The 17750-nt window shown below is 56.3% G+C and overlaps 1 protein-coding gene across 1 annotated transcript in view; it reads right to left on the reverse strand.

Moving 5' to 3' along the window:
* The window catches only part of DKK3 (dickkopf WNT signaling pathway inhibitor 3), a 40418-nt gene that overhangs the window by 1899 nt on the left and 20769 nt on the right, over window positions 1-17750 (reverse strand). Inside the window, exons 5-7 of the mRNA XM_045557529.1 lie at window positions 1921-2013; window positions 1008-1152; window positions 179-335 (exon numbers count right to left, since the gene is read on the reverse strand). Of these exons, the coding sequence (XP_045413485.1) occupies window positions 179-335; window positions 1008-1152; window positions 1921-2013 (395 nt within the window). The remainder of the gene's footprint in view (window positions 1-178; window positions 336-1007; window positions 1153-1920; window positions 2014-17750) is intronic.

Consider the following 17750-nt stretch of genomic DNA (forward strand, 5'->3'; position numbering starts at 1 on the left):
AGCTGACAGCTGACTGGACCCTGCACCTGCATGACCCAAGGACTTTTCAAGTTAAACCAACCCTCAGTGGAGTCTATAATACTAACACATCTCCCCCAGGCAAAGCCTGCTCCTGTGGCCCCACAGATGGCACCGCATCTGCCCTTGGCCCCGACAGGGAAGAAAGCGGGGGGCTCACCTGTGGGGCTGGCAGAGGAGGCCACTGGCACACGGGCATCGGTCCAGAGCGCCATCGGGCTCCAGCTCCCAGGTGATGAGGTCCAGGAGCCGACTGGCGGGGTCGTGGCAGAGCTCACCCTCCACGGGCAGGGGTGTGCACACAGGGAACAGCAGGCCTGGAACCAGCCCAAAGTCACCTCTGCGTGCCCAGCACCAGGCAGGAGGGCACAAGGGGAGGGAGCAGAGAATTGGGGTGTAGCCTCCCCCTTCCACCCTCCACCCTAAGGTGTAGTTAAGTTTGAAGAAGTGGAATGAGAAGAAATAGGAATGGCAGCCTGGGCTCAGAAGGGAATGGCCTGGGAGAGCTGAAGCAGGGAGGGCTGCCTGGTAGAGGTGGGCTTCTGCCAGGTTTGGAGGGCCAGGAAGTCTGGAGAAGTGACGAGAGGAGCAAAGGCACTCAAGCCTGGGCACAGCTCCAGCGAGGGCCTAGGGTAGGCTCGGTGGGAAAAGTTGGGGCCAGTGAGAGTCCCAGATGGGCCGAGGGGTAGTGGAGAGAAAAGACACATAAGTTGGAGCTGGATGAGGCCTTGTGCGTCAGATGGAGGGGCCTGGACAAAGTGGGGAGCTGCTGCAGGCCCCAGAGGCAACACACGGAAACCCCCTTCAGAAACGTTCCCGAGGCAGCGGGTCCTGGGAGGACTGTGGGGCGCGTGCTGTGTGGGCGCTGGGAGCTGCCCCGGAGGCAGGAGCCCAAGCCTGTGTGGTTGGCGTGGACATGGCCCAGGAGGCCCAGTCTGGGGGAGCTGGGGACAGGGCTTTTCAACTGCACCCGATGGGAGCCCACCCACCTCTCTGGAAGGCACAGCACAGCCCAGGCTGGCAGTCCCTCTGGTTGTCACAGATGGTCCCGTTGCTGCCTCTGCTGGCCGTTTTGGTGCAGTGACCCCAGACGCACAGCTGGTCTGCGCAGCACTCGCTGTCCCGGGTGCAGAGCTGCAGCAGGGGGAGAGATGGGAGCCCAGCGCTCAGGAACCAGCCCGGCCCTGCCTGAAGATGCTATAGGTGGGCTGGCCCGCAGCCCCCCATCATAGACAGGGGACCAAGGCGGGGGGCGTTTAGTGGAAGTCAAGAGGGCGGAGGTGGGAGTGTGGCTGGTGAGATGTGGGGCTCAGAACGCTGGAGAAACTGCACTCGGGGGAAGTCATGTTTCTGAGTCTTTCTATGCAGCTTAAGAAAAAGTCTGGGAGCCCATGTGGTTTTATCCAACACATCTGTTGGGTGGAGGGAACCTCCTTTGCCCTGGCTTCATGTTTCTCAGTGAAACCTCCTTGAGAGAGATGCTGTCTGGCCTCTTCCTTCTCCGTGCACCCCACCTCCGCCTACTCTTACTGGGCAAATTGGGAGAAAGCCCCAGGGGCAGGCTGCCCTTTCCCTGCCCTGGGGGCTGCTGTTTGTCTACCAGGATGGGTCGTCCCCAGGGAAGGGACAGGTGCAGGGCCTCCTCCTCCCCTCTGTCCTTTCTCTGCCACCCATGAGGCAGACGCAATGACCAGAGACCTCGGGGTGGGGTGAGCGTGGCCACAGGTCTGCAGGTGGCCTCCTGCCATCTAGACTGGGTGGCTTCCTGCTCACTCCAGGAGTCAGCTCTCTGAGGGTCCCTCCCCATCACTGTGGGAAGCCCAGCTGAGACCCCTGGCCTTCTGCCAGCCCCAGGTCCCCACGCCCCCGGCACTGTACCCGGAGGCCCCTGAGCGTACTCACCATCCGCTGGGCCCGGCAGGGCTGGCAGGTGTACTGGAAGCTGGCAAACTGGCAGTACTTGGCGGGCCCGCAGTCCTCGTCAATGATGCACTCCTGGGGAGGGCAGGGGATGCAGTGCAGGGGTTCAGGGATGGCTCAGGGGGATGCAGAGCAGCAGCCATCGCCCTGGAAGGACCAGGCCGTCTTGGTCCCGGGTCTCAACGCCCCGCTCAGGATGGCCAGGAAAGGACGGGGACAGCAGTGGCTCCTGAGCACTGCCTGGCCTGCCACTCTCCAGCACCCCACTCCTGCGGGCCAGGCAGGCCGCCTCCACAGCACGGCCCAGGGCCTCAGGACCCCACACCCAATTCATCGCATCTGTGCCAGCCCTTCCCCATCCACGCCCGGGGCAGGAGCACAGGGATTCCGTCTTCAGTGTGAGCAGATGGAGTTAATAAAAAATGCTAATGAGGGCCAGGCCCGCATGACTGCACCGGAAGGGCTAGAGGCCCCGCGGGGCTCCGCTGACTGTGAAGACGGAAGGGGCTGTAGAGGCCACAGGGCCGGGTGACCCTGCAGGAAGTCCCCCTGAGGGTCCCAGGTCTGGGTAAGAGGCAAAGGCAGCTGCCAGCTCTGAAATGAGAGGAGGGTGGCTGGAATGAGCCCTTGTGGCCGCCAGCTCCACCCAGCTGGAGGTGAGGGGAGAGGGAGGGAAGAGACTCTGCCCACCCGAGGCCCGACTCGCAGGGGGGGAGACTCGGCAGAGGGCAAGTGGCTTGCAGGGTCACCGGTCACTGGTGTGGGCACGGCTGCTTCCACTCTGGGCCGCTGTCAGGCTCAGGATGGGAACTGGCTGCTTTCAAGCAGGGAAAGGAAAGCAGGAGAGGCGGGGAAGTGGTGACAAAGACAGCCATCAATCGTCCCCTTTGTGTGCCAGCTGCATGCCAGGCTTGGCGTCCCTGCCTCTCTCGGTGACCCCTCCCAGCAGGCGGCAGGTAGGAGCTGCCCTCTTTGTGTTGTCAGCCTGCAGTGGCATCTCACGGAGGCCAAGGAGATCCCCAAAAGAATGTGACAGCTCGGGGTAGAGGGACTCTCCAACCCTAGCTCTTGAGCCGAGGTGGCTCAGGGCTCCTGGATGCGTCAGGCAGAAGTGAGAAAGAGGCCCCAGCAAACCTTCCAGAAGGTTCTTGGCAGATAGAGGGACCTGCTTTCCCCCTCTGACCCAGGACATCCACCCTCCTGAAAGCAGGTGGGCGGCCCGAACCAAAAAAGCCTGGGTGGGCAGGCCTGGAGCTCAGTGGCCAGCGCTGACCCTGCTCTGCTCTGTGAACTGAGGCCACAGGCCTGACGGTGTAGACAGGGAAGGCAGAGAACAGGGTCCTACGAGGCCTGGGCCCAGAGCACCTGTGCGGGCTGCGGGCAGAGAGGCCCGGCCAGGTGGCCTACATTACTGGGAAGTAGCTGGCGTCCAGGTCTGGGGGTCCTCTCGCCAGCACCGGTGTTTGGTTCAGGGCAGCTGCCGGCTTGGCCTCTGCACAGCACTGTTGCAACCCCAGCCCTGGTGCCAACCCACAGCCTGGCACAGCCCAGAGCGTGGGTCGTGCTCTGCTCACCAAGCGAGGAGGACCCCATTAGGAAGACCTTCAGTGTGGTCGGACACCGTCTTGCCACGGCCCCCTGGGGACGATGGGAGGAGGCCAGGGCGAAGGCGTCCCTGCTTCCTGGTGTGTGTGAGTCACCACCGGACACCGGCTCTGTGCTCAACAGGGGCTTCAGAAGAGGCGAAGTCTGGCTCCCAGAATAATTGAAAAGCACTTTAACTCTTTAATTTCTCAAAAAGCGTCAAAGGAGATCACATTGCCTGACACCCTAGGAAATGACCTAACATTACTCTTCTCCGCGTCTCCCCAGAGCCCCACCCAGCTCAGCCCGGGAGCTGCCGGGTTCCCTCGTTGATCACCCACAGGTGCTGGCGGCTCGCAGCCGGGACGCTCCCTCGTCAGTGGAGCTGTGGACGATCTTGCTCCTATTACTTTCTCGGCAACCCTTAAATGTCGGGTATGACACCATCGCTGTTTTTATGGAAGAGAACCGAGGCCCTGGGGGGTGGAACGGCTGCCTGAGTGATGGGCTGAGCCAGAACCGGAGCCCATATGGCAAGAGAAGGCCCCGGGGCTGGAGCAAGTCACAAGGCGCTCCTTGTCTCAGCCCACCACGCCCGTGACTCCGGCAGCTCCGCAGGAAGCTGCCTGACATTTCTGCCAAAGCAGAACAGGGAGAAAATAGAGTGGGAGGGAGGAAGGGCCGCCGGGCACAGAATCACAGGCAGCCCAGGAAGGCAGACACAAGGCCTGAACGGACAACGTATGACCACAGAATTCCTTTGCCTGCTCACATAGAAAAAGACATTCAACTTCACCAATAATCAAGAAAATGAAGCTTAAAAGAGCAGAATACCATTTGTTCACTTAGAGTGGAAAAAGTTAAAGAGGTTGATCATCTCTGCGGTGGATAAGCTGTTAGTAGCAAGGGGAGAAGGGAAGTCGCAGGTGGAACTAAGGTTGCTAATCAGCTGGCCTGAAGCGGGGCGAGTGGCTCGGCGTGTCCAGGTGCACCTTGTAAGCATACGGGACTTCACACATGCAAAAGGTCAGTGTCGAGTGAGGCCACGTGAGATGTGGTGGAGACTCCACTGGCCCTTGGCTTGGAAGACGGAAGGGGCCACGGGCCACAGAACAGAATCTTGCCTAGAGCCCCAGAAAGGAGCGCAGCCCCGCCCACACTTAGATTTTAGCCCAGTGAGATTCATATTGGACCTCTAACCTCCAGAACTGGGAGATAACAAATTTGTGTTGTTTTAATCCACTAAATTTGTGGTAATTTGTTACAGCATCAATAGGAAACTGGTATAATATCCAATGTTGGCTTGAGGAAATGAGCATCACCAGATGCTTTGGGATAACTAATACTGAACTTGGGTTTTTTGCAGGCAATTCACCAGCATCTCCCCGAGAGTTAAATGCATATGTCCTCTGACCCAGTAATTTCTCTTCTGGGTGACTGTCCTCAGAAACACCTGTCCATATGTGCAAATATCTGAGTACGAGGATGTTTAAGCCTACACTGTTATGTTAGTTGTAATCCAGAAATAACAGAAATGTCCAAGAGGGAACTTATTAAATTATTGTACAGTCATTTCATGGGGAAATGCCTCCATGCACACATGCATAAGAATGCTCTTTGCATAGTGATTCTACAAAATATCAGAAAGTGAAACAAGCATGTTAGAACCGTATCATCCCACTTTTGTAAAGCAGAATAATACAAAATAATGTGCCTGTGCCCAGCACCGTGCCTGGCACATCGTAGACACACAATAGATATGTGTTGAGTAGATGAAACCACTTGCATGTTCCCGTAGCTAAAAAATGCTCATCCTTAGCCATGATTTGGGAACCAAAGCAAAAAACATATACATTCCATTCATTTGGCTTCTTGTTCCCCAAAAGTCCTTGTAGACTTGGAGTTTTCACTATACACTTCCTCTTCTAGATCTTTAATTAAAAATAGGAGCCAAGACCCTTCCAGCATCAATCCCCGTGAGCCCCTGCTGTTTACAATTCTCCATCAAGAAAAATACTTGTTCATCCTTAGGACGAGCTTCCTTTTCCTAAACAGGCTCTTGCGCGCAACAAAGCATTCCCTCCAAAGTTAGGTTTTTTCTAAGTACGGAAAAATTTTTTGGTATGGAACTTTGCCAAAGACCTTTGAAGAATCTAAATACACTAAAGCTACCGGTTTCCCTCGCTGACATGTTTTTGATGGAGCTCTGGTATGTTAGTTCCACATGACATCCCCTCAAGAAAGCGTGGCCCTTTGTTATAATAAAGCCCAGCAGCTCACCGGGTGGGGACGTGCAACCGTCATTCCCAGCAGACTCTAGACACGCTTTTTAAGAATTGTGATCATACTAGAAACTTTGGGACTCCAAGGTGCACAAACTAAATCCTGGTTTTGCCACTTAAGAGTTGTGTGACTTGGGCTGCTTGACAACCTTTAGTAAAAATGAGGATGACAGCAGGGGCTGTGGCACTGAGTTTGTGCACTGTGAGGGTGGCCACGTCAGCAGACAGCCATGCACCTGCTCCCCCACCCACACAGTGCCCCCTCCCCCATGGCGCACCCCTGCCGGGGGGACCAGCTTGTCAGCCTAAAGGCAAGTCTAAGACAACAGGGGCCTGACACTTCCACCAACAACCCTATATCTCTGTCCCTGTCAGCACTTGGGGACTGAGAGGATGTCAAATAGGAAAGTCCTGGGGCAGAGTGGCCTCTTGTACGAAGACCAACCTTTCTGTACAGCCGGCTGTTCACACAGGGTCGCTCCTGAGGACCCCAAACTGTAGGGGCAGGTGCCACCTTTCCTGGTGGTAGGGACCTGCCTCCACCCTTAGGGAACCGAGTGGGTGGCTGGGGAGGACATGGGTTGGTGCCCCAAGCACAGCCAGGCCCAGAGCCCAGAAACCCAGGTTTTGTTCTTTGCAATAATTACAGTTGCTCTTACCCATGCTCAAGGGGTCCACGTTTGGGCCAGTGTGTTAAAGGGGCCTCAGCACCCAACTGGGCCGCGATGGCTGAGGAGCTGAGATCTGACGAGGCCAGGGAGGGGGAAGGGAGTCTTTCGGCTGCTTCCCCCTCTAAAGGCTGTGAGGGCTCCGGACTCAGGGCTGTGTTTTGTGAAGAAGCAAGTGCCTCGCAGGGCCCTGGGACCGGGAGGGGGACTCCTGCACCAAGGCAGGGTGCGGGCCTCGCCCAGCGCCACACGGCATGAGGAGATGCCTGGCAGAGCTCCTGCCTCTAGGGACAGCGACCCATCACGCCCGGGCACGGCAGGGCCACTGGTGCCCACCACCAGGCACAAGTTCCCTAGACGTTGAAACTGATTTAGGGTGAGGAATCGGCCCGTAGTCCCCTGGTGTGACTGAATTGGAGTTGGAGTCCCTAAAGCCAGGCTCTTCCCATTTCCTCCTGGGGCCGGTTGTCCTTTTCTCCCCTCCCCTCAGTCACAGCTCAGCAGAGCCTGCCTGGGACAGGGCCCTGGGCCCCACACGTCCCCAAAGACAGAAGAGGCAGGAACTCAGGGCCAAGACCACACCCCCGGATGTCTGGGCTTAAATGTTACTACGGTGGCACGACAAAAGCGAGCTGCAAGGGCTCCAGCGCTCCCTTCCAGGCGGGTCACTCCTGTCTGTCCCCACTCCTCCCTCCCAGCCTGTCAGGGAAATCTGACAGGCCGCCCAGAAGCTGGCCAGGGCCATTCAGGGATCCGTCTTTGTCCGCCTGGGGAGGGAGCTATATTTAGAAAGTTCAGAAAGCTGGCGGGCGGGATGCTGATGGGGACACGCAGAGGCCTGGCAGGGACGTGGGGCTGGAAACTGCCCCAGTCTTTCTACAATAACGTGAAATAGTGGAAAATGGCAAAGGAGCTGTCTGAGTCTTTGATTTTCCAGTTCAGAGTTTATAAAAGGAGAGAGGCTCTGAGGATGCAGCAGCCAAAACTTGGAGAGGGGCGGAACAACGAGCCACTCAGGGAATCTTTCTGAGGCCTCTGTGAGGGGCCCCTCTGCTGCTGCACCTCCTTCCTCCCGTGGGCTGGGCCCTGGGCTCTTCCACGCTCCTCAGGAATCCTGGATGTCCCCGGATGCCCAAAGGAGGAGGCCGCATGGGCCTTCCACGTGCTCCACTGAAGCCCACGGCTCTGGACGGTGCATCTTCAGGGCGAGAAGTGAGGGCCAGGTGCACGGGGGCCAGGTGCACGGGGAATGGAGGCCAGGGGACCTGCACCCCCCAGAACTCGCCTGCCCTCAGCTCTGCACGCTGTGGCTGGAGGAGGACAGGGCGCCTACTGTTGGCCTGTGCCTACTTCCAGCCTTCAGGGCCCCTTCTGCTTCTTCCAGCCACCCTGGGAGGTCAGTCATGGTCTTAGGCCATTTTGTGCTGCTAGCATGGGACACCCGAGACCGGGTGATTTATGATGAGCAGAGATGTGCTGGCTCACAGTTCTGGGGACTGGGAAATCCAAGACGGAGAGGCGGCACCTGGTGAGGGACTTCTTACTTCGTCACCCATGGGCAGGAGGAAGAAGGGGAACAAGAGGACAAGAGGAAATAGGACCAAACTCGCCCTGTACAACGGACCCACTCTGCAATAAAGGCACCGATCACTTGCTTCTCCCACCGCACTCTGTTGCCTCCAAATGCCCTGTTAGGGATTTGTGTCCCCCTCAAATTCATATGCCCAAGTCCTAATCCCCAGCACCTCAGAATGTGACCGTATTTGGAGAGAGGGTCACTGCAGATGCAGTTAGTTCAGCTGAGTCATCAGGGCGAGGCTGACCCAGTATGACTGCTGCCCTGGCACAAAGGGGAAACGTGGACACGGAGGGAAGGCCACGTGGAGAGACACAGAGAGAAGACGCCACCTACAAGCCCAGGAGGAGGCCTGGAGCGCACCCGCCCCCGCCACCCTCCAAAGGAACAAGCCTGCTGACACCTGACTTTGGACTTCCAGCCTGCAGAGCTGTGGGTCAAACTCCTAAGTCATCCTGTTTGTGGTACTTGTTACAGCAGCCCTAAGAAACGAATGGGCGTCCCTCCCCACCAAACACGCCGGCAACCCGAGCTCCCCTGTGCTGGATCTGCCACACACTCAGCCTGTTCCCGAGCTTTCAGCATCTCCCTGCTGGAAGGTGACAGGTGGTGGCCCGTGGGGAGGCCCCAGTGCATTCTGAAGGCGGTTGAACCACACGGACCAGAACAGGGTTTCCTGGCTGAACCCACGATCAACCGGGGAGTCCTAGGCTCTGGCACCCCAGCCCTGCACGTGCTCCATTCCCTGCAGGTTTGGGTGGGGCATGTTGTCTGTGGGTGACCGTTTCCTGGCCCTGGGGTGGGGTGGTAGTGCCAGGCCCAGGATGAGCAGATGGTACAATCTGTGAGATAAACGAACGTCCCCCCTGGACCCATGTATGGGAGGCAGCTCCGCCCAGGCACCGTCTGAGCAGGGACAGCCCGCAGTGAAGCGCCAGCTGGGGGAGGGAGTAACCACGGTGCCTCTGCAAGCGGGCAGCGTCCTCAAGGCTGGCCCTGGGCAAGGTGACTGGAGGTTAGGAACAGTGCCCTGAGGGAGGGCGGCACGCAGCCTCCCCTTTATTCTGTGGAATTTCCAAGTCAGGTTTTCCCCATTCCTGGGAGTCCTTTTTTGATCTTAAAACCAGGCCAATCAGAGGAGCCTGTAGGACGCACACTGTCTGGAGCACAGCAGGGCGCCGCAGCCTTCCCTGGATGCCGCACTGGAAACTTCCAGCCTGCTCAGCATGGCGGAGGCCCAGGCCTCACCAAGGGGTTCTGGCCTGACCCTCGCTGCAGAGACTGCCCTGTGGAAAGATCCAGGCGGGAGCCAGCTATTATTATCCCCAAGTGCAAGTGTCTGCAAAAGCCTGGGCCGCCGGGGGCTGCTGCAGCCAACGCTTTCTTCCCCAAGTCACGCTCGCAGCCCGGGAAAGAGGAAAATGCACTCTGGCTGGGCTGGGCTGGGCACAGCTTGACGTGGAGAGTGCCCGCTCCTAACCCTTCAGTGCCTGTTGTGCCTGGATCACTCGAGAACCTGTCCTGGAGTTCTTTCTCTCCTTCTCTCCCGTATACACAGAGCCAGGGCTCCTCTGGGAGGCTCCTCTCTCCATCAGCCCCCGGAAAAGTTTGTTCCCTCCTCCAGGGATCTTGTCCTGCTGCCAGGCCGCAGAGAGCCAGCCCCACTCACAGAACTTCCCAACACATTCTTTCAGCCTGAGTGCCGTTTCCTCTGGAGAGCTTAAACCCTCACTGAAGTCCAAAGGAAACTTCTTCATGTTCCCGAGTTGACCGAGTGCCTGTCACTCAGCCTGAGTTTGAATCCGTGGAGAGAGCCGTCTCTACCCGTTCCCCATCAACGCTTTTCCAGGGTCTTTGGGTCTGCACAGCCCCCACCCCCATTCCAAAGGCACGTGGAATTCCCCGGGCCTGGCCTGTGTCTGTCCTTCCCCAGACACACCTAGTACATGGTTAGCGCTCCACACGCAGCATATGGGGACTGCAGGCCCCAAAGCATCAGCAACGTCACAGCGCCCCACCCTGCCGCACTCCCAGGCCTCCCAGCACACGGAAGGACCCAGCCCTGCCTCGCCTCAACGTCTCTGTGTTCTCGGTGGCATGGGACCCCTTAGTTTGGGGGCCTTAAAGTAAGATTGCTAGATTTAGCAAATAAAATTACAGGACACCCAGTGAAGTATGAATTTCAGATAAACAATGAATAATATTTTAGTATAGTATGCCCTAATTATTGCACGGGACAGACTGATACTAAAAATTATCTTAGTGTTATTCAGGGAGTTGTCTACTATCTGCCAACCTGCTCCACAGGGCATGATTCCGCAGGTGTGTGCTTTGGAAGAGAGAGAGGGGTGGCCTTGGGCAGGGGAGGATGAGAAAGAGCAGCCATGGCCACAGGAAGAGGGACGTCCAGGAAGGTAAGCCAGCAAGGGCACCAGGGAGCCCTGACCTTGGCCCTCAGAGTTACGACGGAGGAGGCCAGGAAGTGCTGCCCGCCCTCTGCCTCCCCAGATCCTGGCCTGTCTTCAGGGGCTCTGTGTGCAGCTGCCACTTCTGCACAAGGAGGAAAAGACTGGATTCTGTATGAGGATGGTGGTTGTAATGCAATAGTCACAGTCACAGTCACCAGCATTTCTAGTATGTTTTCTATATGCCAGACCTGGCCCACGTCCTAAACGTTAATTCAGGTAATCTTCAAGATGATCCACTGAGAAAGGACTGCGGTTATTCCTTTCTATTTTACAGATGAGGAAACTGAGGCACAGAGAGTCTAAGGAACTTGCCAAAGTCATACAGCTCGTGAGTAGTGGAGCTGGGATGTGAACCCAGACAGCAAATTCGGGCCAGGATCCAGGAAGATGCCCCTGGCTGAGTGTCCCATGCATTGGGAAAAAGAGCAGCTGTAGGAGTGGGGGGCAGACTCCCCAATACAGCGAAAGGTGCAAATCATAAGAGTGAGAGCCCCCGATGTCCCCCTGGCAGCTCGTCTTCTCCCACCCACTCAGGGGTGCAGCCTGTGCTCCCCTCTACCCACAAGAAGCCCCAACCGCACTCCCCTTGTGTCAGGGACATGGGGGCTGGGCTGGGCGGTGCCTTGGCCGGAGCAGCCCCCTCGCAGCTGTTGCTGTTTCCGTGGTTTGAGACCCACAGGTCTTCTGGTTGCTCCAGACTGGCCTACAGTGCCTGGGCACAGGACAGAACAGCCACAGCCACGTGACTCCAGGAGAAATGCTTCCTGTGACTGGCCCGGAGCCAGGTTCTCACCAGGTTCCCAGGAACTGAATCCGGACCTGGATCCCAGGAGAAGGTGCAGAGTGGCAGAGAGCAACAGAGCTGGCTTCACTCCTTTCCAACTCTCCCTCCTGAGAGAGCTGTTTCTGCCCAGTGCCTGCTAGAGCCGGGAGGTCGGCGGGGAGGGGCTCTGGTGGTTTGGGGCTCACTCTCATGGGGTTTCCTCCCAGGTAGGGAAGGGGGTCCCCACCTCTGCCTCAAGGCCATATGTCATTCTCCGCACAATGTGGCAGCCTAGAGTCCCCAGCCCAGCCTGTCTCCCCCTTCCCAGACTCCCCTGCCCAGCCAGGTTATCTGCCTAGAACACAAACCTGATTGTGCACGTCCCTGACCCTAATTGCTCTGAAAGCTGCTCCGGCACAGGGGCCCTGGAGAAGCCTGAGGGTTGGAATAACTCAATCAACATGTAATGGGAGGAGACAGCCCGCCTTCCAGGCCCTGGGAACATCAGCCTGCATGTGTGATTCTGGCGGAATAAAACAATGTGACAAGCAAGGAGTGACGGGGTAGGGGCCTGGAGGTCAGGCACTGGGGAGCACCTGGAGCCCACGGCGTGCCCCTCGGTAATCTCGACCTCTCTTGGCTTTAATTCTCACCCACCTTCAGACAACCAACTTTGTCCCCCCAGGACACAGACACCAGACAGCGGGTGTCCTGGATGACGTCCCAACACTCCTGCCACTGGAAAGAGATGTTCCTCATCGGTCTATACATTAGTGAGGTCTGAATTTAGTTAGGGAGAGGGCTGAGAATGTCCAGTTTCTGGATCTGTAGGGTCAAGGGTCCTGAACTCTAGCAAATTCTCCAAGATCGTGAGTCCCCCCAAGACTGTACCCTGAGGATACTCTACCTTGCAACTGGCTGTCTCTACCTTCCCCCCCAGCCATGACCTGGAGTCCACGCTCTGCCTGGCACTCGGGGTTCTTAAAGGTCAGTTCCCAACCTGCTTTCCAGCCTGGTTTTTCTCACCTCCCCAGGACCCAAATTTTGGCCCAAGCTTCTAGAATGCCCTTACTTCCCTGGTCTGTGGAATTCATCTTTAAGGAGCAGCAGAAACGTCTCCTCCCCAGTGAAGCCTTCCCTGACTCTCCCCACGGGGCAGTGAGCGCCTCTGCGTGCTGCTCTCCCAGCCCCGGTATCCAGCCCAGCTGATGGAGAGAAGAACATTTGGGCTCAAAGGATCAACAGGTGTGTAAGATTCACCACGACTCACGCTGGGAATGCCAGGATGCAGGTCGGGGGGGCTATGAGTGCCCACTATGGGCTTTTCTCCCTGAGGGGAGACCCCGTCCAGCAGCAGCCAAGGTGACCCCTGGTTGGTTGCTCGTTGGTGTCTCCAGGCAACCCAAGGTGGGACGTACCCCGAGACCTTCACTGGAATCACTGGCCTCTTCTCCACCCAGAGCACTTACAACACCTGTGGACCCAGGGATCGTTTCTAGAAACAGGAAAGAGGAGGCGATTGGAAGTCAGCGTACCTGCCCCTCAACCATCCCTCCGCACCCAGGAGGGCACTTGAGCTCTAGTGACTCACTTCTAATGAATTGAGTGTGGAGGAATAATGCTGCGTGACTTCGAGCCTAGGACATAAGAGGTAATATAGCTTCCATTTCATTCTTTCCCTTGTCAAATGCTTGCCCTCTGAACCAAGCCACGGTGCTGTGAGGCGGTCCAGGCTCCATGGGGAGGCCGGTGGCACCGGCTAAGGTCCCAGGCAACAGCTGGGGGCATGAGTGAAAAGAGCCTCTCAATGGGTCTAGCCTTGGCCACTGAGTTACCCCCCTGTCTTCAAGTCTGAGGTCTCAGACCTTCTGGAGCAGAGATAAACCATCCCAATGTTATCTTGTCCAAATTCCTAACCCACAGAATCCAGGAGCATAATAAATGCTTGTTTTACACCAAATTTTAGGGTAACCCATAACTAGAACCCAGTGCATCCAGACTCGCCTCTGCCTTGACAACCTTCCTGGTCTGCACTTTGAAGGTGGTGACCTCAGGGCCCAGCAGGTGTTGCCAGTGCTGGGGGCGGGTGTTGCTCCCCCGCAGGTGGGCGAACTAGGAGCACAAGAGCAGGCAGTCATGTAGGGAGAGGAGGCTGTCTCCACGTCCCTCTGCTTGGTCACTTCATAGCTCTGTGGCTGATTTCACAAACATCTTCATCCCCACTGTGACCGTGTCTGGGCTTGGCTAGCCCCAGCCTTCTTAGTTGCTCTCCAGGCCAAACAAGTTTGTGCTACTTTCCTTGGCCAGGCAGCTCTCCTCACTGTTAGAGGGTCTAGCAGAGCTGGCATCCTACAAACCTGAGTGATTTTTCATATGACACCAATCCTTGCTGATGTCCTGGTCTCTGGGTCAGCTGCTGGGGCTCCTCCCTAGGGCCCTGGGTGGGCTCAGAGGAAGAGACCACCCCCCAATCCCAGCCTGGACCCCGTGATGCTGCAAGTCTGAGGTGAGGGCCTTTATGCTTTAGCTCTTTAAAGTAAACGTTGTGGGCAATGAACAGTGGACATCAGAAACCATCATGGGGAGTGACGTGGGTCCTCCAGCGTGGTCTGAGGAGTCACAGTGCTCCTTGACCAAGATGTGTCAGGGGCATGGTGACAGCCCTCCCCTCCCAGAAGGAAACACAGGAGGAGACATGTCTAGGGGACTGTGACAGACCCTTGTAGGGGAGTCGATGGACCTTCCTAGGGGAGAGCGGTCTGGGCTGCCCCAGGAAGCCACAGCAGGGACGTTTCCCACGAGCTGCCACGAGCTGGCCGGGGTCTGCAGGGCTGCACCTGCTCCACTCTCTGGCCTCTCACCACATGCTCCGCCACCTGCAGCAAATCTCCATCCCCTTCTTCCTCCTTTTCCAGTTTAGGGCGAAGTAGCTGTGTGGCTGACATCCTCGCCCTAGTCCTGCAGGCTCAGCTGCCTCCGTGACACACCCCGCAGTGGAGGGCCCGGCAGTGCCGGCCTCTGCCCCAGACAAACATTGTCCAGCCCTGGAGGGCAGGAGAGCCACGGCCGCGGCAGCAGTGTCCTGGGCCTGGACACCTCCGTGGACGCGGGGACACCAGGGCCAGGCCTCGGGCACAAGTCAGGCGATGTCCCAACAGGACTGTAGTGTGTGGGGTCCAGGCAGGGCCTCCTGGGTGGCCATGGCTTTGTGTCCCCTCCCTCAGAAAACTTCCACAGGCCCCAGGGAAATCACCTTTCCCTCGCACAGCCGTGAACAGGATGAGGGTCTGTCACTGTCGCATGGTCCATCTGCATCAGGCTAAGCCGGGGATCGGTCACATGACCGGCTGTGTGATTCCTGTCCGGGGGCTGAGGATAGGACTAGAGCAAGCCTCGGGGACAGGGTGGAGGTGGCTGCGATTGCCTTTCAGTAACTACAAAAAGCCAAGCGGGGTGTGAGAGCTCTGGCTGCTCAGCCTCATTTTGGCTGCACACAGAACACGCCCTCCAGCCTTGCGTGTGACGGAGCTTCTCTGTGTTTACTCAGTCGGTTTCTTGTTTGCTCTGGTTACGTGCGTCAGTGAGCTGACTCGGCCCGAGCCAGTCTCTTACCACCGGTTTTCCTTTGCCCTGGGCAGGAAGTCATAAATGTGCCATGTCCCTCCCCACTCTGAGCGCTGGGAGACGGTGCTCAGACAGTATCTAGTTCCTCAGGGACAGCACTTCTGAGACTCAGTCCCTAGGCTCATGGACTCGATCACCTTTCTTCTTTGTCCATCCCAAAGGCTTGGGGCTGGAGCCTTCAGTAGGGCAGGTGACATCTTCTCTAAGGAAGAACAAGGTTCCAGGGGCGGTGGGATGTGATCCCTCCAGACACATCAAACATCTCCCCCGATGTCATGTCTGTGTCCTCGGGCTGAGCCGTAGGGAGACAGACCACAGCGGGGGAAGGGAACCAGAGGACACGTCAGGCTGCCAAGCTGCGGCCACAGGCCGGGGTCTTCTCAGAGAAGACTGACCCTCGCTGCTGTCACAAGCAGCAGGAGTCTGTTCGGACTCCCCAGCTGGGCTACTGAGACTGGTGTCGAACGGCAGATCTGGGGGACTGCTACATCTGAGATGGACGCCAGCCCCAGCATTTTCAAGATTCGCCACAATACTGATGATCAGAATTTTTTTAATTTCAGTATCCTGCAAATGGTTCTTCACAGTCCTTAGGATTCAAACCACCTGAACGGGGAGGCTGGTGTGACTTGGGGAAACGGGGTCAAGTCTAACCTACAACAGTGGGGCCTCCACTCCGGCACCTGCAGCAGACAGAGACCTTCAACAACCCCCCCACTGCCGCGAGGCCATGTCCATACCTGAGTGACCAATAGGCCCCCGTGCGGACACTGGCCACTGGCCTTTTTAAAATAAGGTGCCTCGGTGTTTTTTGTGCCATGGACCACTTTGGCAGCCTGATGAAGCTTACGGACTCCTTCTCAGAACAACACATTTAGATGAATAAAGGAAAGCAGACAGCATTACAAAGGAAACTAGTTGCACTGAAATACAGTTATCAAAATATTTTGAGATACGGTATTTTATGGGCTTCTTTATCAACAGACTGTATAGCAAGATCCAGTGGCAGGTCTGACAACTATCTTAATTTCTAAGTAGTGATGAATGAATGCTATTTCAAGATATATGCAACAACAGTAAATATAAAAATATTTGTGGTTGCTATTGGTACAAAGGCACTGCTAATAACACTGTAGTTTGTTGTCTACATTTAAGATGGAAGGAAGTGCTCAATGTAATTTAAAAGTAAGTGCAAATAAAGATGCATTTCTCTTCCCATGAGTTCTAGCCAGATTAAGAAGGTAATTCTGATGCACACCCAAGGTTAAGAGCCACTGCCTTAGTGTCTCCAATCCATCAGCCTCTTTTAAAAATATGGCTCAAAGAATTCCCTCAGTTGCCTTTAAAAAAAGAATAGGAAAAGATGAAGAAAATTTAAAACAACACAAAACAAAAGCAAGGTTGTTTGCCCATGGGTAGAAAAAGTTACTTCCCCAGCACGCTGGCAGGGGGTGGGGGTGGGGGTGCCTGGCATTGGCCCTGGGCCTCTACTCTGCCTCAGTTTCCCATTCCCTCCGTCCACCTCTTCCCTGCCCTGAGACATTATTTTTTCTCTCCCCACAACGTTATTCCGCAGTGAGGACAAAAAAGGGGATTCTGGAACTTTTTAAACTTTTCAAGTTGAATCATTTCAGCTAATGAGCCCAGAAAAAGCCTTAATATGTTTCAGTCATGAAAACACATATGTGGCCACATCGGATTTTACTTCACCTCCGTGGGATGGCAGGAAACACGGGAAGCTTCAGCTCCAAGGGGGAGGCCGTGTGCAGACGGCCTGGGGAGGTAGTCTGGGCACAGCCAGGCTTCCTGCCCCAGACACCCTGGAGCCACCCATCCTCATAGCGGCTCCAGTGGGGCTGGGGGATTCCTGTGTGCTGGCACCAAGGAACACAGCAACACAGCCACGTCTCGGGGGCTGCCCCGGCTCTCCCAGCCAGACCCACCCCAAGGGCTCTGAGAGGACCCACTGCCCCCACAGTGAGCTCCCCAAGCCTGCTTCCCGTTCTTGCTGGGCAAGCCTGGGTAAGTCATTTAACTGCACTGGGCCGCAGTTGCCTTATCTGTACAATGGGAATGATAAAACCTGACCAGTTATGTGGCTTAAAAAAATGAAGGATGACAACCGTGCCCACATATCACAGCATGCGCCAGACATTCTAGTACTGTTAGCAACTTTCCCATTTGGTCTTTCTGTAAGGTAGCGCTGTGCACTAGAAGGAGTCTAGGCTTTGGAGTAAGCAGACTTATTTCCAAATCCCACATCTGCTGTTTACTAGCTGGTGACCTTGGCAAGTCACTCTGTGTTTTAACTCCTTATCTTTTTTAGAGATAGGGTCTTGTTCTGTTGCCCAGGCTAGAGTGCAGTGGCGTCATCACGGCTCACTACAGCCTCAAACGCCTGGGCTCAAGCAATCCTCCCACCTTTCCTCCCAGAAGGCTGGGATTACAGACGTGAGCCACTGTGCCTGGCCTAACTCCTTATCTTTAACGCAGAGCTGGTACCCCCTGCTGTAGGTGGGTTTGGTAAGAATAAAGGAAAACAGCTTCTATGAAATGGTCACACAGCACCTGGCACATAGTAGGTGCTCAAGAGTATTAGTTCTCTTTCGTTTTCTCATCCTCCAAATCCCAGCAAAGCTGTGGGAGGTGTGGGGAGGGGGCAGGAGCAGCCCTGCCCAGGGCAGGCACCGAGTATGACTACTGGCCTTTGACTTGGCCTTTCTGCCACATGTGTGCTCTCTCTGGGGAACGAGGTCCCCATAGACGTCACCAGGTAAAACAGGACCCCAGAAGCAATGGAAACAGCAAAAGGCTATAGGTGGGGAAACCTGTACATGTGGGGCTGAG

This window comes from Lemur catta, chromosome 7 (assembly GCF_020740605.2).
Source record: "Lemur catta isolate mLemCat1 chromosome 7, mLemCat1.pri, whole genome shotgun sequence".
Lineage (NCBI taxonomy): Eukaryota > Metazoa > Chordata > Mammalia > Primates > Lemuridae > Lemur > Lemur catta.